General features: G+C 46.3%; 2 protein-coding genes across 8 annotated transcripts in view; one reads left to right on the top strand and one right to left on the bottom strand.

Annotated features, from left to right (window-relative positions):
* Positions 1–26,117, bottom strand: part of FAM78A (family with sequence similarity 78 member A) — a 984,894-nt gene that overhangs the window by 104,249 nt on the left and 854,528 nt on the right. The window lies entirely within an intron of this gene.
* The window catches only part of NUP214 (nucleoporin 214), a 369,960-nt gene that overhangs the window by 234,795 nt on the left and 109,048 nt on the right, over positions 1–26,117 (top strand). For all 3 annotated transcript variants that reach the window (XM_078646199.1, XM_078646198.1, XM_078646200.1), the window contains exons 25-29: positions 7,110–7,185; positions 9,020–9,113; positions 9,585–9,672; positions 10,028–10,098; positions 11,604–13,340. In XM_078646199.1, coding sequence (XP_078502325.1) covers positions 7,110–7,185; positions 9,020–9,113; positions 9,585–9,672; positions 10,028–10,098; positions 11,604–13,340 — 2,066 coding nt within the window. The remainder of the gene's footprint in view (positions 1–7,109; positions 7,186–9,019; positions 9,114–9,584; positions 9,673–10,027; positions 10,099–11,603; positions 13,341–26,117) is intronic.

The following is a 26,117-nucleotide window of genomic DNA, read 5'->3' as shown; positions in this document are numbered from 1 at the left end:
ACCGGCCTACCGCCCTCCTCCCCGGGGGTTACCTTTCTCCTTCGGCCCTCCGGTGCCCTTGCGTTGGCTGGTGAGGGTGGCGGGAGGAGCTTCCGCCGGACCAGGGGCTTCGATCCCCCCCGAGGACCTCACAGGGCCCGCTGCAGTTCCGGGACAGTTGCGGTGCTCGCCGAGGGTCGGAGGCTCCGAGGCGGCGTGTGGGGCAAAGCGGAGGGGCTCTGAGGATCCTTCACCCCCTCCGCGGTGAGCTTGGGCCTTACCGGGTGCCGGGCCTCGAATGCAGAGGCTTGTTCCCGGCAGCCAATGGCGGCGCGACTTGGGCGGGGGGCGCGGCCGATGACGCGGCGGCGCTCCCCCGTCACGTGATGCAGGCCCGGGAAGGATTCAAGCCTGGTGCGGCCTGGTGGATTCGCTGCGGCGGCCGTCTTCTGGCATACGGGGGCCGCCGAGGGGGGGTAATCACAGCGCTAGACACAGCGCGGGGGCAGGCGGCCACAGGACAGGCCGGAGGCACCTCGGAGGTGTCGCGCGGGCGGGCCGATGCCGCGATGGTGACGCGGTCTCCTCAGGCGCCTCAGGGGAACCAGGTACAGCGCTTGGGGGTGATGCTTCACAGCGCTCATTAGTCAGTCAGCCATTAATGCCGGCAGGAGGGAAGGCAATTTCAAAAGTCCCTGTCAGGACAGACAGTCTCGAATACGGCGCTCCAGGGGAAGCAGGACTTAGCGCTTTTCACACAGCTCGGCAGGGACAGCAGAGCAGTTCAGTCAGAGGGGGACAGGCAGGGCCAGATGGGCCCAGATGAGGGCAGTGAGCGCGCAGGGCAGCACAGTCCAGTACCTGGTTGGTCACCCCAGTAGTCTCTGATCAAGGAAAAGTAGATTTCTCGGCGCTTGGATGGTTCTGCGCCCTTGGATACTGGTTACTTGAAGTTGCTGAGAAGATGGGGGCGGGGGGGGTTGAGTTGAAGGCTTGAAGAGTTTCTCCTCAGTCACTGCAGATGGACCCTGGGGTGAATTGAATTGAATTGAATTGAAAAATAATTTATATTGCGCAGAACAATGACCCGAAGGTATCAAGGCGCCTAGCAGAGGTCAGGAAGGACCAAGAGGGGAGACATAGATCTTAAACATAAGCTTGCTTGAAGAGAAAGGTCTTTAAGGCACTGCGAAAAATCTGTAGGGATGGAAGGGATCTCAGATCCAAAGGAAGTTCATTCCACCACTTAGGAGCCAGAGTGGAAAAGGCCCTACCACCCCACCTGGCTTTCCGTACCCGGGGAGCTGCAAGAAGCAGCTTCCCGGAGGAACGCAGGTTTCTAGGGGGAACATAGTGGGAGATAATGGATCCAATTCCGGTGTCGCTCTTTTTAGCAATGGCTCTGTAGGTCATGCTCAGGACCTTAAACCGAATACGCAGTTCCACCGGCAACCAGTGCAGAGTTTTCCTGGCTGCCGTGGCTGAGGAGCGCCTAGGGATATCCAGAACAAATCTGGCTACGGCATTTTGGACCACCTGCAAGCGCTGCAGCTGTCCTTTATTGAGTCCTGCATACAGCGCATTGCAATAGTCCAAACGCGAGCCGATGAGAGCGACAGCTATTTGTTTTCTTGCCTGGAGGGAAAGAAATTTCCTAACCCTACGGAGAGTATGAATCAAGCCCCAGCAAGTGGAGACAGTTCTGCTCACCTGGTTGCCTAGGTCAAGGGCAGGATCTATTATCACCCCGAGATTTTTAGCAGAGGAGGTGGGGGAGGGACAAGTACCAAGGGAGTCAGGCCACCAGTTGGCTGACCAGATGTTTTCTTTTCCCCCAAACACCATCACCTCAGTTTTCTCCCCATTCAGTTTCAGAGAGTTCAGAACCATCCACCTGCCGACCGCCTCCATACAAGATCTAAATTTGGAGGCGATTGGTTCATCTGAATGGGGTAGAGAAACGAGGATTTGAGTGTCGTCTGCATACGAGACTACCTCCATCCCGAAAGATCTTATAAGTTTGGCCAGTGGGGTAACATAGATATTAATAGATACCCCCAGTGGTAGGGGGTTCCCTACCACTGGGCCAGATCAGGGGGCTAGCGTAGGACACCTCACCCAGCTTAAGAGGCAGCACCTAAATCCTGTCACTCCCAGTAGCATAGGTTCCTCACTAGGCCCTCCCGCCTAAAACTCCTGCGTGGGTTCCCCAGGTCAGTGATGCCCCAACTGACTAGAAAATGTTCCCTCCCTTGCTTATATATGCCCAGGTCAGGTGACCACTCTCTAAGGCGGCAAAAACCAGGTCCGCCTTCCTTCTGGTTCCAGGAGCTTCCCCACTCTACCTATGGACAGGGGATGGGTGGCTGGCATTGCAACATTGTATGGGGATCCAGTCTGCTCCTGGCAACTAGGGTGCTACACTAAAAAGACCACGCTGCAGTAGCAGGGGCCAGTGGCAGCCATGTTTGAAGTAGAGAGCACCTGCACCCTAACACAGATTAGCTATGGAAAGGTGCCCGAAGACCTATGGGCCAACAAAAAGGAGGTGGGAAAAATAAGGCAAGGGCAAAAATCACAGGGAAAGACCACCCTAGGGCTGACAGGTCTAACACTATCCAAATAACAGTCTGAGCAGCTCTGAATACGGTCATACCTTTTATGTTCCTTGTAGTTGACACGTTAATTTGACTTGATTCAAACATTATTCATCTTCAGTTACCTCCTACCTAAATTTACAGTGTGACTTTTTTTCCCTTGAAACAAAGCTGTTAAACAACTTTTACTTGACTTTTACAGTGCATTAGACATCCAGATCTAAAGTGGGGTTAACATCTAGTCCTGGCTACTTTCACATTTGATCCGTGGCACACTTTTTTGTGGCAGTTGGTTCCTAATGCAAAACATGTCCGTGTTTGAAGCTTCAAGCTTCAGTGGTTAACTGGCTTTGGGCTGTGTGATAAATTAAGTACTGCTTTTAAAAATTTAGAACGAGGCAGTGCTATAACTTTTGAAATCCTGATTGAATGTAGCCCACGTCTGAATATTTTTCCGTTTTCAAGTCTAGACTTTGAGTTTTTTTTAGATGCGATGATTTAATACTGTCCGCTTGTTGCAAGATGTTTAATGTGTGCTAAACACACTCTAATTATGTAAAAAACAAATTTAAATATGCACCCGCATTCCTGGACTGCAGGCCAATCCAAGACGTTACTGGTTTTGACATTTGGACTGTGATTAATGTCTTCAACATGCATTCAATTACTTACTGACTAGCATTCTCCCCTTTGAAGCATAAATGGAGAATTTGGAATTTTATGTCTGGGTATTTTGTGCTTTTCCAATTCTCCTTTGTCTTGGATTGACCTGCAGTCCAGGAGTACGTGTGGTGCATATATAAATTCTGGAATTATTACAGAAATTCGGTACTCCTGACTCTCATGGACAATGTACAACAGAAACCAGGACAAAAATCAATGAGCCCTGAAAAAGTCCTATGACTAAACAAGTTGGCTACAGTGGAAAATCAAAGAAGAAAAATTGTTTTAATGAAAAAATGTGTTGAATAAAGAACCTTTTTATTGTGAAAAGATATTCTGGGAGCCTGTGCATTGTTATCTTAACATTGTTGCCATAGTTTCGGGTATTACTAACCATATAATCATTGAGGTGTGAGTGCTAAGTCATAATTTTGTAAAATTTTGATGGAGTTTGTCTTGTGTGTGTCTATCTGCCAGCGATGACAGCTGCTGGGAACGCATTAGTCGGAGCCTCAGCCTGTCTCTGTTGAGCCCCCAAAGATGGGGCAGAAGCTCCGGTATAAAGGTTACAAATCTTTTGTTCATCACCTCAGGCAACAAAGAGGGCAGAGCACATGTTATTAGGCTGATAGTCTTCTGTTTTGAAACCTGCTGAATTTCTGCTCCTCAGAGGCTGTATGCTCATTCAGCCAGAACAGTAGCAACATTGGTGGATTTTCAGAGGCATGTAATCGTTGGAGAGCAGCACAGAAGCACACTGGGCCGCCACATATTCATCCTTGGATGATGCTTTTGTCCAACAAGTACTGCACAGCCCACTTGCTTGACTCTTGATGGGTCATAGTTCACCTCCTGAAAACTCAGAATAAACCTAGACCACCTCGCAAAACGAAAAACCTCAACCCATCCAACCCTGCACACTACAGGCCCATATCAACCGGACCATTCTAGGGAAAAAGAATTAAGAGAAGTGTTTACTCCACTCTCTAACTTAACCAAACATTATTGCTTTCTGTCAGACTGATAGTCCAGTTTCAACCACTGCCTTGTTGCTTCTGGATTAATCAACTCTGTTTGACACTATCCATCACCATACGCTACTGCAAAGACTTCACGATCCCGGAATCTGTGAAAATGCTCTAAAATAGATTTCTTCTTATCTCACAGATATACAAAGTGTAATCTACCTACCACCTTTCACATTACCTTCTCACACACAACTGTGGCACGTTCCTCAGAGGTCCACATATCCTCTCTATTCAACATCTCCATAACCTCCTCACCTAATTTGATAAAATCATATGACCTGTATGTAGATGACACCCAAATCATTCTAAAAATGGATAGTCCCAAAGACCTCTACAATTCACAACTCTAAGATCTGCCTTTGTGCTATAAACACGTGGCTTAAGAATAACCATCTAAAGCTGAATATATTAAATATTGAGATTATGGCCTGCAGACAATGGCAAAAGTAGCAGCCTACCGACATAAAGTCTAAGGATCTTCAAAGCCTCTCCAACATCAAGAGAAGTTAGAAACCTAGGCATAACCATGGATTCAGACCTATCCCTGATACAGCATGCTAACAACATTGCAAAGAGTGTCTTCTACGCAATGAAAACTCTACATCACATTTTCTCTTATCTTGCACACCAACATAATCTGCAAGCCAATACTCGCACTCCTAATGTCAAAGCTATGCCAACAGCCTACAACTTGGTACACCAGCATTCATCATGCGCAAAATACAACTCATCCAAAACGCTGCCAAACTGATTCTTCTCCACCTTTACCTAAGAGAATGTGTGACTAGGCCTGCAGTTGCTCCACTGGCTACCTATAGCTAGAAGGGCATTCTTCAAGGCACTCCGCATTTTCCACAAAGCCTTCTAAGAAAAAGGACCACTATACCCATTGGTCAAATTCAAGCATTACAAACCGCGCAGAACACTGAGCTCCAGGCTTGCACTACTCATCATTCAACTTTATCATAAGTAAATATTTCTCAGTTCAAGCCGCCAAGCTCTGAAACTCCCTACATTAGAAGCACTCAAGAACATGTACACTTCCAAAGCTAGTTGAAACATGGCTATTTCCTAGATAACTGCATCTCTCGCATCCTTGCAGCAGAGCCCAGGAAACAGTTGCACCCTCAAGAGCAATCCTTTGCTTACAACCGACGAATTCCAAACCACTCAACCAGCAAAACTATTTCAATATACAGGTAAGCTAAGAAGGGCTGACCTATGGTTGGTGTTGGCATTTATATAGTTATACGTTTACCCACAATAATACTAAAACCATAATACTCAGCGGTCAGCAGTAACCTATAACTTTAACTTCTAACATTCCTTTAAGGCATAGACATCCCCCATTGAACAAGCATGGAAAAACTGAAGAGATCTGACACACATTGTTGGTTAATTCAGAGCACTACAATATATTCTTCCACTGCAGGTCCCAAATAGCTATACAATCTGACTGCTTCTATACATCTTGCAAAGACACACTGATATTAGATGAAAATAAAAATGCCCATCCCAACACATCTCTCCACGTCGCTCTCCCTCCAACAATGCCAACTGGGGACCACAACTATACACAAAGTCTCAGATTGGACAACCCTGTACAGAAACCAGCTAAGCAAACTATATCCAGGGCCACTGGAATTATGTGATTCTGCGGCTCTTTTCACATAATTATGGTTTTGCGCATTTGCCTCATAATCTATGATCTGCAGCATAATCTGCAGATTTTAACAAAAAAAATGTTTCTTGCTCAAACAGATCAAAAGTTACTGACGACATGGCAACTGGTTTGCTCGTAAAGATTTAATGGTCACCTTTCAGATGCTTATTTCTGTATTTGATTGTTAAACTGTAACTAATGAGGTGAAGTCTTTGCCCAGATATAATTACCCAGTGTAAAAGTTACAAAATAATGAAGTAATCCTTTCAAAAAATGCCTTTTCCTGCGGCATAGTTTAGTCTACCCTTCTGCATAATTTGGTGCTCCCTAGCCGAATAATTCCTGTGGCACTGACTATATAATATGAAATACCATAGGGTACGTGCAGAGCCGTTCAAATCTACCAACAGTCTAACAACAATAAACTGCACTCTGACCCACAATACAATGACCGCACCTTGGTGGTTTTCACACGCGACATGGAAACACTTCCCACATACGTTCAAAACAAAGAGTGCATCCTTTCAACCATGTAGGCAAGCTCTTCAGCGCCCTCATAGGGCTAATAATTGCTATATTAGTGCTGCAGTACGATACAACAGAGCTGTGGACCAAATTTACCACCTATCATATTGAACAGATTGCAAACTGCATGTTATTATCACATACAAGGCTCCATAAAAACATATATAGGCTCCCCTAGTAGGAGTTATATTTTTTTTGGGGGGGGGGGTTGTATATCAAGTACTCAGTCCTTGTTTTCCCTCCTTAACAGCACCTAGTCATCCCATCAGAGCACATACTTTATCCATTGTTGAAAAAAACGTGTCTGTCATGGACTGGAACAGTTGGTTTTAGACCACCAACAGGCGACAGGACCTGGACGTGTGGAGGGATGCTCGCGCAGGGTCTCACTAAGTTTTCTAGAGTGATCTCTTTGTTTTGGCGAATGTGTTTTTCCTGTCCTGGGTGCGACTGCATGAAATTACAAACCAGATGTGAATGAGGACGAGCAGCGACTAATAGTTTTGCAGACACAACAGCGGTCCCTCACAGTGCTGCTCACGGGAGAATTGATGGGTTAATAGGGTCAAGTGTTTGTCGTTTGGATTGTGTGCCTAGTTGTCAAACATTGCACTAGTTTATAACACAATTCTGTTCTTTCCTCTCTTTCTGAAGGTCGAATGTGCCACATTCTGCAGCCCAAGCCATCCAGCAGGTACTGGCTACCGTGGCGACGAGTCAATCTAAGCAGGTACACCACTAATACATTTGCAGCGTCATCAGCCAGATCTTTTCTTTCCCGAACCCAGATTTTTGTCATTATCTTGAACCTCCATCACACCTCCATGGGCCCCTATGTAAGCAAGGAAAATGATGTGCTCTGGGGTCTTTTTTTGGTAGAAAAGTCATAAATGGAGTGCCCAAGCCCTTTAATCCCTGGGCCTCATTGCCACTGCACCCTCTACACAATTGATAGCCCTGGCTCTGATGTGATTTGCTAGGCTCTCCGTTCTACCCCGCACCTACTGTCAGACCTTCTATTCAGTCCTCACCCCCTTTGAAGAAGGTTTCTTACATGGTTTCATATGTAAGTTTTTTTCTCTTTAACAGGCTTTTAGAGTTATTTTAAATTGCATGTTTGTGTCACCAAATATGAATTTAGGGAGTTGAGAAAGTTATCAGTCTCCAATTCTTAATATTTTCCCTTTGCAACTCTCCAGCTGCAAACTTCCCTTTCCAGAGAGAGCCTTCCCTGTTACAAGATTTTATTTCCACAGAAGGAGCCCTTAGCTGTCGCTAGCAATCCAGAAGCATTTTCTATTTAGGGCCCATATTCTTTACTCATCACTTTTAGCAACAAAATGGCCAGAGCACATTTTCTTACGCTAATAGTCTCCTGTGTGTCAAAATGTTCAGAAATGTGCAATACCTCAGAAGCTTTATTCTGATTTAGCCAAAACAACAGTAACATTGGTGACCTTTAAGTAGAAAAGCAAGAAGTTAAGGAGGTCTTCGACGTCACCTTGTCCTTCGACTGTTGACACGAGGGCACCCCGGCATTTGAGGCATGGCTCAGCGGTTGAGTCCGCTCCTGGGTGAGCTATGCGCTTTTCTGAATTACCGGCAGCCGGTGCCAACCTGCTCCGCTTCAAGAGTTTTATTAGGGCATGCACCTCATATTTGAACAGCCCGCTCCCGCTGGCACGCCTTCAGTTCCAGATGGGCCCCTGATGGATCAATGCCGTCCGCTACTGCACCAGTGGGGCTACTTAGATCCGCGGATGGATCCGGACCAGCGCCAGTCGTACCATCTCGAACTTCCCCGATGCTGATGCTCCCGGTAGTGCCATCCTCATTCTGATCCCCAACTCTGACACGGAGCCGAATGAGCCATGCCTGCCAGGCCGGTGTCTTAGCCCTATTGTTATGAGCTAGGACTCAGGGAGGGTAGGAGGCGCCGCTGGACCCTTAAGAATCCTAACCCTTTGGCCGTAATGTGTACTGGTGTGAGGATTTGGCAGAAGCCAGCGGACTGGACATTTCTCCAGATACTAGCATGCTTTCTCCCCCTACTCTGGCAATTTAAAAGGGAGCGTCCTTCGCAATGGAGGCGAGGAGGGTGGCCAAGGTCCTGGACCCTAACCTGCCCTATGTGGCGATCAAGACTAACAGGGGGGTCTGAAGTTGTGCCAATTGTGGTATGGATTTAGTAAAAGAACAGGTGCACTAGAAACCTTATTAGCAGGGACCCAGTGCTCTACAGTCAAAGTTGCATCAAAAGCAGTGCAAAAAGCAGGGGGGGGCGGGTACTGCAACAGAAACACTTTTTCCTACATATGGTCTGTGATATACTTATGACATCAGTAAATGTTTTCGGAATATTTAGTCACCCTATATTTTAACCTCTTGCATCTACAAAGGATATTCTAATGAGACTCTGCTCTACCACATCTCTGCCATCTATCCTGGACTGCTGTCTCTCCACTTCCTTTTGCAGTGTAATAGCGCCTTCTATTTTCCAGAGCATCCTGCTGTGCACTATGTATTTTTTTGTAGCTTAGTATCACCTTTGTTTAATGTTTTAGGGCATGCCAGTGAGTGCAATGAAGGCAAACCAGTTACCTTTGCTGGCCGGCCTGGCCGCCCCTACCCAAGTGCCGTCAGTCAACAAAACCACAGGTCAGTGAATCACTTTCACAGGGGGTTGCATTAGTAATTCTTTTGTTTGAGACGTAATTATAGAGGAAGAATTTATAAGCTGATATGATACAGCTGGAAGAGGGATGTGGTCAGGAAAAGAAGAGGGGAGTTGTGCCAAGTTGCTGGAACTGAAATGGCGATTGGACGGAAAAGAGGTTGATGTCAGTGCAGAAATGTGAGACTTGCAGAGATTGACTGTAAGACCGACAGTGAAGTTAAGTGAGTCTATGACAACCAAGATAAGAACAGTTAGAGGAATGGAAACTGAGAGAGTGGAGATAATGAGGACTGAGTGGAAATGGAGATGGAAATGAATACCAAAGCGGGGATAAATATTTTTATTAACAAGGCGAAGTGCTCACAAATGTTAGGGGACCATGACGTTTACTAATCATTTTATCAGGGTTAGGTTTGCTTTGGAAATTTACCAATTGTTTTTTTTCTTTCTAGGACCGGCAGTGTCGAAGTCTGACACGGTCTCCTCCACATCTGGCACTGCTGCTCAAGTAGCCAAGGCCTTTTCTTTCACTCCGTCAGCGTGAGTATCTGTGCCATTCATTTCTTTCGTGTCACCTTGTTGATGTTGCGTGGCTTATTATTCTTCCCCATCTGTGCACGCTTCCTATGTGCAAGTGTCTCTTGTTAATGCTAGATTGCTACTCCGTTACCTGTGCGCTGTTTGCCGATGGACTGGAATTAGCATTGTGTAGCAGAGATCAGTGTGTAGTGGTCCTTGCCTTTGATGTGAATGCCAGCCTTTGGTCTTGACCGTCTGATTGTGATGATGTGTTCATACACAATGTTCTGATGTGCAGTTGTGTTGAGCTGCCAAATTTCCACACTTAAAGTTCCCATATTGACACTGAATGTCTCTTTCTACTGTCTGTCATCAGGACTGGATTCAGTTTTGATGGAACCTCTGCATCTGCAGGAACCCCTTCCAGCGTTGGCTCCAGTGGCCCAGGTACGCAGAAGATGCCAGCGTACGGCACAGTTTCTGAAGCTTTGGTTCCCTTTCAGTCTACCCCTCCCACCAACAGCAGTCTTTCCTTCGGCCTTGCAGGCTTTACTACTTTAAAGACTGAGCTTCTAAACAAATGCTTGTTTGATGAAACCAATGTGTCAGTTCTTGAGAGGTACTTTGTCCTGTGCAAATAGGAGTTAGCAGGTTGTTTCTACCACCGATAGAAAGGAAATAGAATAAAAAATAATTTAAAAGCATGGATAGGTTTGCATTGCTCATAACCTCTAGGAACGCCTCTTTTTCATTCTGTACCATTGTTCAGCCTGTCTACACCCTTGGAGGAGACCAACCATATGCACATTCCTCCTTGTTTGAGACCGTTTGAAGGCTGATTTTTTTAAATTAAAAACGTTTTGTATAGCGCGAACAAGACCCCAAAGGGTATCGGAACGCTACACAGTAGTGGAAGGGGAACAAGGTAGGGGAACGTTGAGGTATAGGAGGCTAACATGATGAGCTAATAATAAAGAACATAAATGCGCGAGCACAAAATAACTCGATAAGGTACTATCCCGAGGTCCGGGGAGGCTTTAAAAGTATACTTTTGTAGTGGAATGGGACATTTAGTCACAAGGTAAAATCTTTGACCAGGATGAACTTGGTTGGTGTATCCGACCCAAGTCCATTGCGGTCAGCCTCAAATTGCACTTCGGTCTTTGCCTACCACGACCTGTGGTTGGCTGTGTCCCATTCAAGGGTGGTGTACCCTAGCCATGAGTGTTTTACTGTTTTGTGTATGGTTGGCTCTCTTTAATGATGTAGGGATTTGGAAAACAACATAATGAAATGGTCTCCAGGTAGGCCAACAATGTGAGATTTTGCTAGTATCTCCATCACTATAATAGGGAAGAGTCTGGTTTTGGAGGGTTAGAGAGGTTATGGAAATCCCACCCGATATGTTCTGGAGAGGCGACTTCATGTACGGAAGTAAAAGACATGACTGCGGTCTAGCAGGATGAGGGGTTGAGTCTGCGGGCACGTTTGTGGCCGCCTTACTGCCCACCCACTTCTGATTAAAATAATCTATGATGGAGATAATACATGATGCGTTGCTGCCGGGATGGACCCTTTGTTTTGTTGTGTTTTCATATGCTAAGAAGCATCCTGTTACTGCTGCTTAGGATGGTTTATTTGGAGGGCTGGAAGGAGAGAACAAGGTTCAGGAAGGCATCTGTCTTATTCCTTGAAGGAGGTCACAGACTTGCAGTTGGTACACAAGGGTATCCATGGAACATAACACTTTCCTTCTCTTGAAGTATAGAGGAAGACATCCATGTGAATCTCTTGTGTAGTGGTGGAGACACCTAGTAGCATTCTCAGACTCCGTTGGTGTGCCCTGCAAATGGTAACCCTTCCTATAAGTCGGCACAGAAGCAGCTGTTTATCTTTAGGTCTATTCCTTCTTGAAATGCTCCCTGTGATTATTTCTTTGTTTTTATCCACAGCATCATCTGCTCCTGCTAAAGAGTCCAGTCTGCCTGGCGCCTTCTCCTTTGGCACTGCTGCGACTAAGCCTCTGTTTGGCACAGCCTCCGAAAGTAACTTCAGTTTTGGCGCATTAAAACTCCCCATCAGCTCTACGTCTACCAACTCTACCAAGTCTTCTTTAATCTCTGTTTCCAGTTCTGCACCAAGCAAACCAGAAGCCCAAACAGCGAAGCCTGGAGAAAGCTTCTTCCAAAATTCAGCAGCCGGGGAGACCCTTGGCAGCTTTTCAGGACTGCGTGTTGGTCAGGCAGATGAGAATACACCATCTGATGTCTTAAAAGCACCACCACCTATTCCGGCAGCTGAGCAGCCCTTGAAAACACCTGCATTAGCATCTGGATTCTCATTTGGAGGGAGCTTACAGACTGGGAAGGCACCTGAAAGCACTTCTACCTCTGTGTCTTCTGTCACAGCACCCACAGTTGCTGCCAAAAGTGCTGTAGGCAATCTGTTTGGCAGTGTCCAGCTGACTTCTGGTCCTTCCAATGCTCTCTTCGGTCAGGGGGGAGTTACATCAAACTCTGGCAAGCCAATGTTTGCTTTTGGTATGCCTCAACTAAGTAGCAACACCGTATCTAGCTCCACCGATGAGACAGTGACTACTTCAACCCCCACACCCCTGTCGTTTAGCAGCCTGTTGAGCTCAGCACCAGTCATGCTGACAGCGACAAGCACTGGAAACGGGGAGCCAGTGTCATCTGCTGACGTTCCAAGCAGAGCTGAAGCTATTGTGTCCTCTTCCACTCATTCACTACCCACTCAACTACAAGCTCCTGATGAACAGATTACAGACCCTGCACATAGTAATGAATCTGCCACTGCCCAAGATACTAAGTCTCCAGAAACAACCACCACAGTTTCCAGTACCAACTTAGTGGCAACCACAGGAGGGGCAGTTTCTGCAGCCGCGCCACTTACCGACAGCAAGCCAGCCACTGTCCCCTCTGCACCCATGCCTGACCAGAGCATTCCTTCTCAGAGTACAGTTCCAAGTCTTCTCCCCCCTCATACCACTGCAGCTACTTCCCAACCAGAAGCCAGCAGCACCAGTGCCTCTGCAGCAAGCTCAGCACTAGGCACTTCGCAGGCTCCTGCAGCTCCCTCTGCTACCACAGTCCCGGCACTTACATCAGATCCCACGGCACCCCCATTAGTCAGCAAAGACACCACCTCAGCAGCAGCCCCTGTGTTTGGTCAGGTGGTAACTACCACAGCACCTTCTCTCTTCAGTCAGCCACCAAGCAGCAGTACTACTGTGACCACTTCTGCTACTACGACAAGTGGATCTGCATTCGGGGTGCCCGTATTTGGCAGCACAGCAGCCAGTGGATTTACCCAGCCAGTATTTGGCCAGACTCCAGCCTTTGGGCAGCCACCAACCACTTCGGCTAGCAGCTTCTCATTTGGACAGTCTGCGTTTGGGGCAGTGCCAGCCTTTGGGCAACCAGCTTCTACAGCAGTGTCAGGCAGCAGCAGTCTCTTTGGGGCTGCCTCAAGCACCAGCAGTGCAGGCTCCTTCTCCTTTGGGCAACCGCCCAGTGGCACAAGTGGGGGTGGAAGCCTCTTTGGACAGGCCGCCACGCCAGCCTTTGGCCAGAGTGCCACATTTGGCCAGGGAAGCTCCCTGTTTGGAAATGTTCAGGGGGCCACCACTACCACGTGCTCCTCAGGATTCAGCTTTGGGCAGCAATCAGGTGAGTGCAGATCACATTTCTTTGTGTTTCAAAATGCACCTGGGAGTGACTGTGCTGGTGTGTGTGTGTGTGTGTGTGAGAGAGACACGGATCTTTTGATGTATTTGGGTGGTAGCGGTCAGAAGTCAACTTTCATAGTGCCTCCTATCTTTGTGCAGGGTTGCATTAGCTCCTAACTGTGCAGTGTTGCACTAGCTTTGCTTTGTGGGGGGCCTTTACTATGAAGATGTCGGTCTTTTACATTCGTTCAAACTCCCACAGACAGATGACCGAAAGGACCCAAGAGAGAAGGAATTATGTGCTGCAGAAGTAATCCTGCACTGCACTCTTCTAGCATTAAATATAATCAATAAACTTTCTATTGTGAGCTGAATGCTAACACTAGCCAAAGAGGTCCAGGAGCTTCCCCTGCACTGTTTTTTCATGCCACAGGAGAGTAATAAATGTCACATTTCTTTTGAGTCCTTGGGGGTTGCTTAGGGTGTATAATGTATGAGAAACACAATGAGCATAGAGCACAAACTCGCAGTGACGACTTTGCATGGACCACTGAATTCCCTGTGCACTCACTGCCTCTTCTCCACACATACCAAAGCAAAGGTAAAATTACTTTGTTATTAAATATTAAAGTTTACAGGACCAAAGTAAATAAAGAAATCAGAGACAACTGTATGCTGATCTCCTTTATGAATTTATATGTCCACCTTTAATTAGCCTGTATATACCTCATTTGCACGCCTCTTTGTGCATCCTTAAGCAGCCTCTCATAATCTGAAGCAGTTTCTTGGTTCTTCGGTTCATTTCTTGGTTGGTTCTTACACTTGCATGTGCATTATGCGGGTCGTCCTACATGCCTCGTTGATTGTTACATCTGTTCATGCTTTGTTCATTCATCTGTCTCTGTGCCTTATTGGTTTATAGTCCCACATAGGACTCATTAGTTTATGCACATTCATTTGTCCTGTTGGGTCACATAACTGTAAGACTCTCCTTTATTGGTAAACCTGCATGTGCCTCATTGGTACTTAAGCCTGATGGTGTTTGCATACTTGTATTATCTGAGCAGAAATATTGAGTCTGAAAGTTGCAAGACCAACTAGATGTTGACATTAAACTCTCTCCCTCCAATAGCTTTTTTCTGGTGAGCTCAAGAGCTGAACAGATGAGTGTTTTTCTTTCCTACGTGGGCTCGTGTACCTATTTTGTTTCAGCAATGATATTTACCAAAGTAGGAGGGTCCCATTAGATCACTTCTTTACAGTTCGCAACGTAGTCTCTGATTATGGCATTGATCATTTTTCTGGACTCCAGAGCAAGGAAGCTTGTCTTATTGTACATCTTAGTAGTGGAGAAGAGGTGGTCTCTCTTTGGTCTACACCCAGGAGTTGAGCATACTCTTCATCTGGAGGAAGTATTTTCATGAGCTGAAGCAACAAGATCTCCAGCAAACAGGGCTGGAAAGAGATGGACTTCTGTGACTTTGGAAAATACCTCTTTCCATTTATTGTTTTTCAGAAAGAGGCTACATGTGAACTCTTTCGATACCCGTCTTAATCATGACTGTCAACTAGTATTTCTTCAAATTGCTTTTCTTGGCACTATAATTGGAGTGGCCTAGAAAATGTGAGGCTCAAAAGCCTGTGGCTTGCTTATAGTTCCAGTGTTAGCCCATCAGTTCTGGTTCTCAGAACTACAGCTCTATATATCTCAGCTTATGGTATTCCAGACTTTCTCACTTTAAGTCTATCGACATGATTCTCCAAAGACCTGCTGAAAGGATTTTAATTTTGTTTAACTTGACCATTAATAATTTTTGGAGTGGGGTATTGAGCTTCAGGTCCCTGGCACCCTGAGATTAGGATCACTTATACCAGATTATCGATATGTGCAGTCATTATTGCCTTATAACCTGTGTTCTTTTTGTTGTTTATAGAGTATCCATTAGAAACTGCAGGAAATAGACTGCTTACAGTGAATGACAGCTTTATTAATGGTGCCTTGGAGGCAAATGAAATAAAAATCAATGTTCTCCAATAGTTTTATTCAGTATATGATGCAAGAATGACATACTTACCTTGCAAATAAAGATAATTTGGTTTGAAAACCACACAAGTTGAAAAGCATGAACCCGGGTTATAGCCTCCCTTGTCCCTTAGCTTGTAAACCTTTAGAAATATGTGTGGGAACAATTTATATTTTACATTTGAGCTGTAATCAGCTTGGTCTAACTTTGACAAGGCACTGTTAAACCGACTTGCATGGTGTCAATTGTAGCACTTTAAAGTGAAACTGTTTTATCTTTAAAGCTCCAGGATAGCATAGAGAGTGAAAACTGTTTTACAGCCCATGTCCTAGGGTTTTCTCCACGTGAGTGACAAACCGTAACTGCATACCAACACATGGAATTTGACTTGTACTGAGCTAACACGATTTGTGTGCACTACTACTGTTGACTTATAAAAATGTCTCCGATTAAATAGCAAAAATGTTTTCCGTGTTACAGAGATACCCCAGAGATACCCCCCTTTGGCAGGTCCAGACTGCTCTAAAACCAACTAGCAGGAGACCTAAAAATGTAAAAAAAAAACAATTCAGGCGAAACATGGTGAAACTATGAGTTTCATCACAAGTAGCATTGGCACTTTTTTTTTTGCTTACTGTGAACCTCCGAAAGTTAAAAAGTGAATTGAAATCTTAACCCGCTGTATTCTGGACCTCATTATTGCAGCTTTCAAACGTAAGTGGCTTCTTCCTTCTGTTCCTTGCCCAAAATGTTGGATAATCTGCTGCCCGCCCCTATATAAAATACTTCTTTAGTTTCAATGCAAGAAGTCGGAATGCTGAATTTGATAATATATGTCCTGTTTTTGGGGGACTAGCTGTGGAAAGACTCACTAATTAAGAAGAGCAGGATGTGTCTGAGTCAAAGTATCTTCACCTGGGATATGGTGTGTGGAAGTACATGTTCGAGGCATGTGGGCTGCTGAATTTATATCTATGCATAGATCGCCGCCTAGTGTTGGGTCCGGATGATTGCACATTGTTGTCCTGGAAGAGTCTTGGAAGTATCATGAGATAGGTGGCTCCTCCCTTGGACTACAGTGCGCATGGGCATCCTCTCCATCTTCAGATTGTTTTTTTCCGCCATTGGGTTCAGATGTACCTTCTCGACTCAAGTTCGGAATACACTTAAAAAACTTTTCGCGAGGCCACAAGGCCTCTGGGGCGTCGGTATTGTCTCTCGTTCGGTGCCCGGTACTTCATCCAGTTCTTGGAACAGGACGTCGAAGGCCGTATTGCCTTTCGACAGCTAGGCCCCGACGAGCGCCGACGATGGAACGGAGCCCGTTCAAGAGATGCCCCGTCTGCAACTCCAAATACCCTCACATCGATGTGCACCCGGTGTGCAACAAATGCCTATCCCCGGACCACAACGAGGCCAGCTGCATGGCCTGTTCCAAGTTCCGGTCGAAGAAAACACTTCGGCTTCGACGCGCCGCTGGGCAGTAGGCCCAGCAAACGGCGCCAGAACCAGAAGATATCTTCGAGGCAGACGTCATCGAGGGCGCCGATCAAGAGGATCCGGACCAGCAGTCGGACCCTGCATCGGAGCAGAACTCACAATATGATGTGGACGAAGAACAAGACTACGTCAATGAAGAAGACATCGTCGAGGTAGGAGACGACGCAGAAGCCATCGGAGCCGTCGATGACGTCTCGAGCGATGAGCCAGGACCCTCCGCAATCGCGGGGTCCAATACTGACACTATACTCTCTACGGCTCAGGTCGAGGCATCGCCGGAAGGCCTTAGCCAAGATCTTTACCCGCATTCTATAGCCCCGCGTCCACGCCCGGCTAAGAATACTTTTACGGAGCCATCGGTCAATCAGCCACTTTCAGCAGCAAAATCGAAACCGACAGCGACTGTATCGAAACCGAAACTACTGACGTCAGTTCTCGGATCGACAGCCTCGGATTCGTCGGCTCCGACCCACTCTACCAGTGTCATCGACCCTTCGGGGTCACAGCGGAGCGTCGACCCGAAACACGGGACGCCGAAGCCTGTCTCTGCCGTCAGGCACGTTGCGCTGACGCTGTCGACGTCCACGACCAAAGCTGGCGACACTAGCAAAAGACTCAAGGCTAGAAAGACTGTTGATCCAAATCTTCCAGCCTCGGCGCCGATATCCGGGAAAGCCTTCGAGTCGAAAACTGCCGACCCGAAAGAAAAGGTCGGGTCGAAGCAAAAAGGCGTACCTGTTGCGCACCGACAGCTCGAATCGACGCAGGGCCGCAAGCAGCACGGTGATCCTACAATGTTGGTCGGATCGAAACTGCAACACCCTCAAAAAAGGTCGGTTCGTCTCCACTGCTTACGCAGCCTATTAAATATGGACTGCCCCCGACCGCTCGACCAAAAAACTTCGAGCCACACAAAGGCACCGACACTACCAAAAAAGTGTCGATTGTTTCCAGGACTCAGTCCGCTGAGGGGGATGTAATGTTCCAGCCACCCTCCTACGACAATCAGTCAAAACTGTTTATTGACTCGGATACTGGTAGACTCACTATCTACAAACGGAAAATAAGACCAGAAACTCCTTTGGAGCCATACAAAATCCCTCTAAAAAGAAAAAGGGACTCTGCAACCTCACCTGTTCTTTCGGAGCCTGTGGAGTCTTATGACCAGGACTATTCCTATTTGCCCCCACACACCTATGAGGATGTAGGGGAGGGATACAATGAAGATGAGTTCAATTATCCTGCTGACACAGATCAGGACGAGCAGCAAACATGGACTGACCCTGTTGACCCTGGGGAGCCACAGTCCACGCCTGACGTTCAGTCCTATACCATCAAAACCTCGCCTACTGAAGATACTGCTGCGTTTAACGCTTTGATTGAGAGGGCGGCAATAAACCATGATGTGGACATGCATGCTGACCCAGTTGAGGAAGACTTTTTGTTTGATACTTTCTTAACTTCAGAGAGATCAGTAAAAACATTGCCTATGCTAAAGGGTGTCCTTAAACACGCTACTGACATCTTCAAGGAGACCACAAGGGCACGGGTTGTAAACCCAAGGATTGAAAAGAAGTACCGGCCCGCTCCTGTGGACCCTACGTACATCAAAGGCCAGCTCCCGTTGGACTCCCTCGTGGTGGCTAATGCTCGTAGGAGGGCAAACTCTCAAACCAGTGGTGATGCTCCCCCTCCGGACAAAGAATCAAAGATCTTTGAAGCATCTGGCAAGCGAGTAGCGGCTCAAGCAGAAAATATTTGGAGGATCTCCAGCACACAGGCCCTATTAGCCAGATATGATAGGGCACACTACGACACGTTAGAGCAGCTACTGCAACACTTGCCTGAGGCTTATAAGGAGGGAGCAGAAATGCTGATACAGGAGGGGAAATTAATTTCCAATGCGTCCATCAAGTGTGCGCTAGATGCAGCAGACACGGCAGCTAGGGCCATCAACACAAGTGTGATGCTTCGAAGGCACGCCTGGCTACGCATCTCTGGTTTTAAACCGGCGATACAAACTACTTTACTCAACCAGCCGGTTAACCCTGATTTTCTCTTTGGCCCTGATGTAGACACAACACTTGAGAAAATTAAAAAAGACACTGAGACCGCAAAATCCATGGGGGCTCTGCAGTCACAACAGTTCAGGGGCAATTCCTTTCGTCGCTCCGGTAACAGGGGAGCCTCCAGAGGTCAAGCATCACAGCAAGCCCAATACAACAGAGGGGGCTCGCAGACCACCTATAACAAGAACAATATGGGTGGCTATCGTGGGAACAGCACCAAAGGTAGAGGACGCGGAAATAATAATGCCAGATCCTCTGCCACCAATAAACAGTGACGTCTTGTCACTGCCCCCCGACCATATAACACCTGTCGGGGGAAGACTCCAGCAGTTCCTGCCAGTCTGGGAAGGCATAACCACAGACAGGTGGGTGAGAGACCTTATCCAACACGGCTATTGTCTAGAATTGACCTCCACTCCACCCAACATACCCCCAAGGCACCGTCCTATGTCCGCAGAGCACATGCACTTATTGCAGCAAGAAGTCCTCTCCATGCTGCAAAAAGGGGCCATAGAACTCGTGCCTTTAAATCAGCAGGGTACAGGGGTGTACTCACTGTACTTCTTGATCCCAAAAAAGGACGGGTCTCTCAGGCCCATTCTAGACCTCAGACCCCTGAACCAGTACATCTTGTCAGAACATTTTCACATGCTCAGTCAGGGAGACTTCCTAGCAACCCTAGACTTAACCCCTTCCACACTCATGACGAGCTGGGCTCGTCATGAAGTAGCCTCCTCGCACGCTCATGACGAGCCCAGCTCGTCATGAAACAATGGGAATCAACAATTTTCAGCATAGGAGGGGAATATGCTGAGCATCGATGTGGTTAAAAGACGCATATTTCCACATTCCCGTTCACCCAGGACACAGGAAATATCTCAGGTTCACCATAAACAACCAGCATTACCAGTTCAAGGTCCTGCCTTTTGGGGTCACTACTGCTGCCCCCAGGGTGTTCACCAAGTGCTTAGCGACAGTGGCGGCGCACCTTCGGAGACAACACATCCACGTCTATCCTTACCTGGACGACTGGCTTGTTCAAGCAAAGTCAGCCCAGCAATGTGCCAGCCACATGTCCGCACAATTCACCTCCTACACAGTCTAGGATTTTCACTCAATTACCCAAAATCACACCTTCAACCCTCTCATGTACAACAGTACCTGGGTGCGACAATCAACACTCTGACAGCGACAGCGCACCCAACATCAGCCAGAGTCAACAGCATGCAATTGCTCATTCGAAAATTCAGGCCCCAACACTCGCTCCCAGCGCAGGTATTCATGCAGCTAATCGGTATGATGGCCTCCTGCATCTTTATAGTCCCTCACGCAAGGCTACACATGGGTCCGCTTCAGGAGTGCTTAGCACTAAACTGATGAGTTTAGCTTCTGCATTCGGTCAGCAGACCGAGGGACATCTCAAAGACCTAGTGTTGGTGACCGGTTGTGCATACAACTCTCTGCATTGGTGGAACACACAAAACCTTTGCAGGGGACGACCGTTCCAAGAGCCTGTACCACAGATAGTGCTGACAACGGACGCATCTCTCCAGGGTTGGGGAGCGCATGTCCTCCATTATACAGTGCAGGGACTATGGACAGCGCAGCAGCAAAAGATGCATATCAACCTGTTGGAGCTCCTGGCGATTTTCATGGCAATGAAGGCCTTCAAACTGCATCTGTGCAACAAAGGCGCGCTGATCTGGACGGACAACATGACTGCCATGTATTACATCCAGAAGCAGGGAGGCACGCACTCTCCACAATTGTCTCATCTAGCCCAGAGCATGTGGAAGTGGGCCATTCAAAGAAACATGTTCCTCATGGCGGAACATCTCCCAGGCAAGGACAACCAGATGGCGGACCTGCTCAGCAGGCACAGCCACCAAATGCACGAGTGGGAAATACACCCCTCAGTGCTCCAACCATATTTCCAGCAGTGGGGTCATCCGGAGATAGACCTATTCGCCACAAAGGAAAACGCAAAATGCCAAACCTTCGCCGCCAGGTTCCCACATCCGCAGTCTCATGGCAATGCGATATGGATGAACTGGTCAGGCAGATTTGCGTACGCTTTTCCACCAGCACCGCTCATACCGCTAGTGGCACGCAAACTGCGCCAGCACTCCATGACGCTCATCCTAGTTGCTCCAACGTGGGCACGGCAGGCGTAGTACACCACGTTCCTAGAACTTTCAGTGGTGCCTCACCAACAGCTGCGACTCAAGCCCAGTCTCCTCACTCAGACCCGTGGAGACATTCAGCACCCAGATCCGCAACAGTTGAGCCTTGCAATATGGATCCTGAGGTCATAGAGTTTGGCTACCTCCACCTGCCCCCTGACTGTATGAACATCATCAAGGAGGCAAGACGGCCTACCACCAGGGCTTGCTATGCGGCCAAATGGAAGCGATTTGTCATTTACTGTTCTAATAATAACATAAATCCTCTGGATGCATCCACGCAAAACATTATATGTTATTTGTTGCACCTGTACAGGTGCAATCTGGCATATAGTTCCATTAGGATACATTTGGCCGCAATGGTAGCTTATCTTCAAAACAGACAGCATCTTTCTCTTTTTAGAGTGCCAGCCATTAAAGCTTTTATGGAAGGGCTCAGAAGAGTGATTCCTCCCAGACACCCTCCTTCACCTGTCTGGAATCTGAACATAGTTCTCACCAGACTAATGGGACCACCATTTGAACCTCTTCACTCTTGTGAGATACAGTTTCTAACATGGAAAGTGGCTTTTCTAGTGGCAATAACATCGCTAAGGAGAGTTAGTGAGCTTCAAGCCCTAACTATTCAAGAGCCTTTCATACAAATTCATGCTAATCGGGTGGTGCTGCGTACCAACCCAAAATTCATGCCTAAGGTGGTGTCGCAGTTCCACATTAACCAAACCATAGAATTGCCCGTTTTCTTCCCCAATCCAGACTCGGTAGCAGACAGAGCACTGCACACGCTAGATGTCAAAAGAGCTCTCCTGTATTACATAGACAGGACAAAGGATTTCAGGAAGACTAGCCAACTGTTGGTTGCCTTCTCTCCACAACACAAAGGCAACCCCATTTCAAAGTCAGGTATAGCCAGATGGATCGTTAAGTGCATACAAATTGTAGTGTAGTTCCTATCTTCCCAATAGGCTCTGCGCATTGGAATAGTACCTACGGCAGTAAAGGCCTAGACCAGACGTTAACTAGGTCTACTACTGTCGATACTAGACTTAATTTTTGGGTTTGCCAGCTAAGCTCAGAGTTCGCTAGAAACTTTCTCGAATGTTCAGGAAAGAATTACCTCTCCTGATTAGACAAGAAGGGATTTAGTTTCTGACAACCATAGAACATGACAACTTTGCTCTCCCCTAATCAAGAGTCAATCTCAAGAGTCGTGTGAGCACAAGGCAATTATTTTACTCAGTCAGTACGTGCATTCTTAGTCTCATCAGATTGTAGAGAAAAGGAAGAGACGGGCGTGTTCAATAAAAAGGTGTTATTTATTGATCAGTCTCTTTTCTCGTACAAGAGAAATGGATCGATATTATTGCAATACTTATAGTTAAGTAAAGTGCATACATTAAAAGCAATAGTATAAAATAATACTGTAAAAACATTGATATGGTTTCTGAGCCATATGATGTTTAAAATGATTAAAATATATTTACATACACATATACATTTGACTAAACGTACTCAACTGGTGTTTCTAAATACGCCTACCCCGTGTACCTGACCTAAGTCTAATGCGTGGGCGGGAATAGAAAGTTACAGTTTAAGTTAAGTTTGTTTTTGCCAAGTGAATAACTAAAGAATTCTCTGTGAGGGGTTATTCAGTTCTGTACCTGGAAGCTAGGATGAATGAGGAATGGTATCTTTCTCTGCTCTCGATATTCCAAGCTGCCTGCGAGGGCTGCCCAGAAGCGCCGGTGCTGGGTCTCTCGGCTTGAGATAGCAGCGCGTCTCTCAGCGCGTCAGGAAGGCGGGGGTGCTGCCAGCGGGGTCTGCTTCTGCTCTCGGCTTCGGCAAGTGTGGCTGCTCCGTCTTGTCACCACGCGTGTGTTTGCATAGGGCAAGGTCGGCAATATTTATACCTTAAAGGTGCCGAGATTGACGTAAGGATGGACATAGGTACGTCAATAAAGATGTCATACGACTTGCTCGTTAGCACATTCTTTTGCAAAAGTTCTCTGTGAAATCAAAACAATGGCCGCACGGATTATCCAGGTTGTCATAGGTTTGATTTGTTATGAGAACGTCGTATGCCTTATCAGGGGCTGGAGGAATGTCGCTTGTCTAATTAGATCTCAAGCGTTATGACCTAATCAGATAACACGTTCCTGTGCCGTAGTGTGACTGCGTCAGATAACGGTATCTGCCTCATGGGCTGACTGTCAGTTAACTAGCTAGTTAGTTTAACCAGAATAGGGTCAGGAATAGGGGGATCGATTCAGAACCTATAGAAATACACGACACCCACTCCACGCTAACTATGGTCATATTTACTAATCTATGCATAGTATAACATAGTACAACATACTATAGAGTATAGTGTATACCTTACCACCCCAAAATACATAAATGCATTTCGAAATTTTCAAATATACTGAAAAATTGCAGTCATATATATTGTATGCACTTAAGCTATGAATTAAATGCAAAAGTAAACACGCATTTTTATGCATTATTGCTTATTGGTATATGAGAAATACACATGAAATGGCTCTTAAAATGGCTATACAGAAAGGAAGGTCGAGACCATTTCATCACATAATAAAATATTTGTGAACATACCAGCGGGCAGCTAAAGTCTATAAAGTATCTAAAAATAGAAATTTTAGTTCTCTAGGAATAGTTTCTTACTTTAAGCAGAAGATCAGTGTCCCGGGAAAAAAATATGTAGAAAAATATTTTAAGGGGCTTGCTGAAAAATATTGCTGTCCGTGAGCTGGAGTGAAATTGTTCATGTAACTTTATTTTTAAAGTTGAAGGCCGAATTCAGGGAACGCCGTGTGCGAGTTTACTCAAAAGTCTCTATTTCTGTTCTGGAGAGAACATCATATCATTCAGGCTTTCGAAAAAACTGTCAACAGCTTCATGGGAAAGTTCCACTAAGTCGGAAATAGGGGTAACCATGCATTCGTGCGCATGATTGTCTCCATTGACATTCTGATTTGCATTGCTGACAGAAGGTCGTACCTGTTCGATGTTGCTTTCATCTTGAACTTCACTACTCTTCAATCGCAGTGGTGAAGATTCCAGGAATGCCGTCATCATGATTGGCAGCCTTTGAGGGCAGCACAAAGCGTGAACCTTGGTAGGAACCAACAGTGTATCTGCATCCACTGGCGCATCCGATTGTAGCGTCAGACAGGTGTCTAACACGCATTCTTCTCCGCATAGCAGACACCTTAGTACAGGTAAAACACACCTTTGCCACATTGGTCGAAATGATAGAAACCAAGTCATGTTCAGGTCTCTAAGCCGGGATAGTCCCAGGATTTTTGATATCCGGTCCCGGTATCCAATGGCTAGGATCGTATCTTCCATTGTCGCGAGAGTTTGATCTGTGACATGGGTTGCCATAACGAAAAATAAGGACTAGGAATAGGATTCCTGCAATTAGTCCCAGGATCAGGGGAAGTCCGCCAAAAATCGAATGGACGAAATCTGGAAAAATACCCAGTATGGCTTTGAATGGTGTTAATGCCATCGAAAATACTGTCTTAAATACCTTTGAGACCCCATTGGTATCAGAAATATTTAAGATTTCGCTCAGGATTTCCGCGAAATGTACGGGGGAATTAGTTGATAATAATGTATGTATCTCTGCAGTCGTCCTTGCGACTTGTAGATCATACGTTTCTTTAGATGACGTGAGCCTTGTAGGCGTCTGAAGAAGCACTGTTTTCATTCTGCTTAAAGTGTCTATTCGAATAGAAGTAATTTTCAAACTGGGCCATGCCCTTGCCTCCCTGTCTGGAAAGGAGCTGGGGAACAAAGAACGTCCACAGCACTTGACCTTCGCTGTTGTAGTTACTAGATAAGGAGTCCCGGGCATAAGACTACAACATCTGCGGTCTACAATAAGAATGTAACTCCCATTATAGAGTCTTTGAAAGAATGGTTCTATTTCAGTTGCAGGTGCGCCTTGCTGGTGACATGAAAGGTTGTATGAATTCCCTTCACAGGCTCCATGCAAACTAATTCCGTTACACAGAAGCGTGCCGCTTAGTGACATAGCACAATTGTTGCCACTAAGAAACACTTTCTGTCCTTTATTACTGACACATGCATGTGAATAGGGCAGGTTCCAAGTTGTTTTAAGGTACCCCTTTCCCAATTTCTCGTACATGCCAGCCTGTATATATTTTTGGCAGTATTGAAACCTGAAGGTTGAGATTGGAATATTTATGATTCCGTGTATTATCCATTCACTGACAGGTCGTTCTGACATTGTCATTGGTAATCTTTCTAGTTTTTCAATGCTCAAGATTGTATAATCAGCACCCATTTGCGCCATACCGATTTGTCTATCAGTAAGGTTAAAGATTTGGAATAGTGACGTTGTGTTGATTAAACGCCAAGGCACATAGCCTGAACGCAGATTTTGTAACGTCCAGCCAAGCTGTACAATAGAACGCAATTGTGACTGACCATGTTGTAATAACAGTAAGTCTTGCGATAATATATCGATTGCTGAAGACACAATGCTGTCCAATGAAAAAATTCTGGAGGACAGAGTCATTAACCCATTGTCCACTACAGATAGTGATTTTTCCAAATTAATACGGTCAATTTCCCATATTCTTTCTGCTGTCTCAATTTGAGTAACCTTCCAGGCCTCATTGTATGCTGCATATACAGAGGCTGCTATGAAACGCTTTTGACGCTGTTTGCGTGGCCCCAGTATGAAATCACGCAAGTCAGCACCATCAGTAAGTAAAGTTAGGTGTTGCTTAATTTCAGGCAGTGTGGAAGTCTGTAGCCATTGAAGGCATAATTTGCCCACACTGTAGGTTGTTATTATCCCTGGGTGATGTCTTTGGGGATATCTTGGGTCTGGCCTGGTCATTTTGAAACCCTGTGTTTTATTCAGGAATCTATCTTGACAGTTATTTGTATCTGTGGGCCAGATCAACCATTGTTTCCAATCAGGATGTGTTCTGTTTTGGTTAAGTATATG

Source organism: Lissotriton helveticus, chromosome 5_1 (genome assembly GCF_964261635.1).
Source record: "Lissotriton helveticus chromosome 5_1, aLisHel1.1, whole genome shotgun sequence".
Taxonomy (NCBI): domain Eukaryota; kingdom Metazoa; phylum Chordata; class Amphibia; order Caudata; family Salamandridae; genus Lissotriton; species Lissotriton helveticus.
This window is presented reverse-complemented; position numbering and strand designations above follow the sequence as displayed.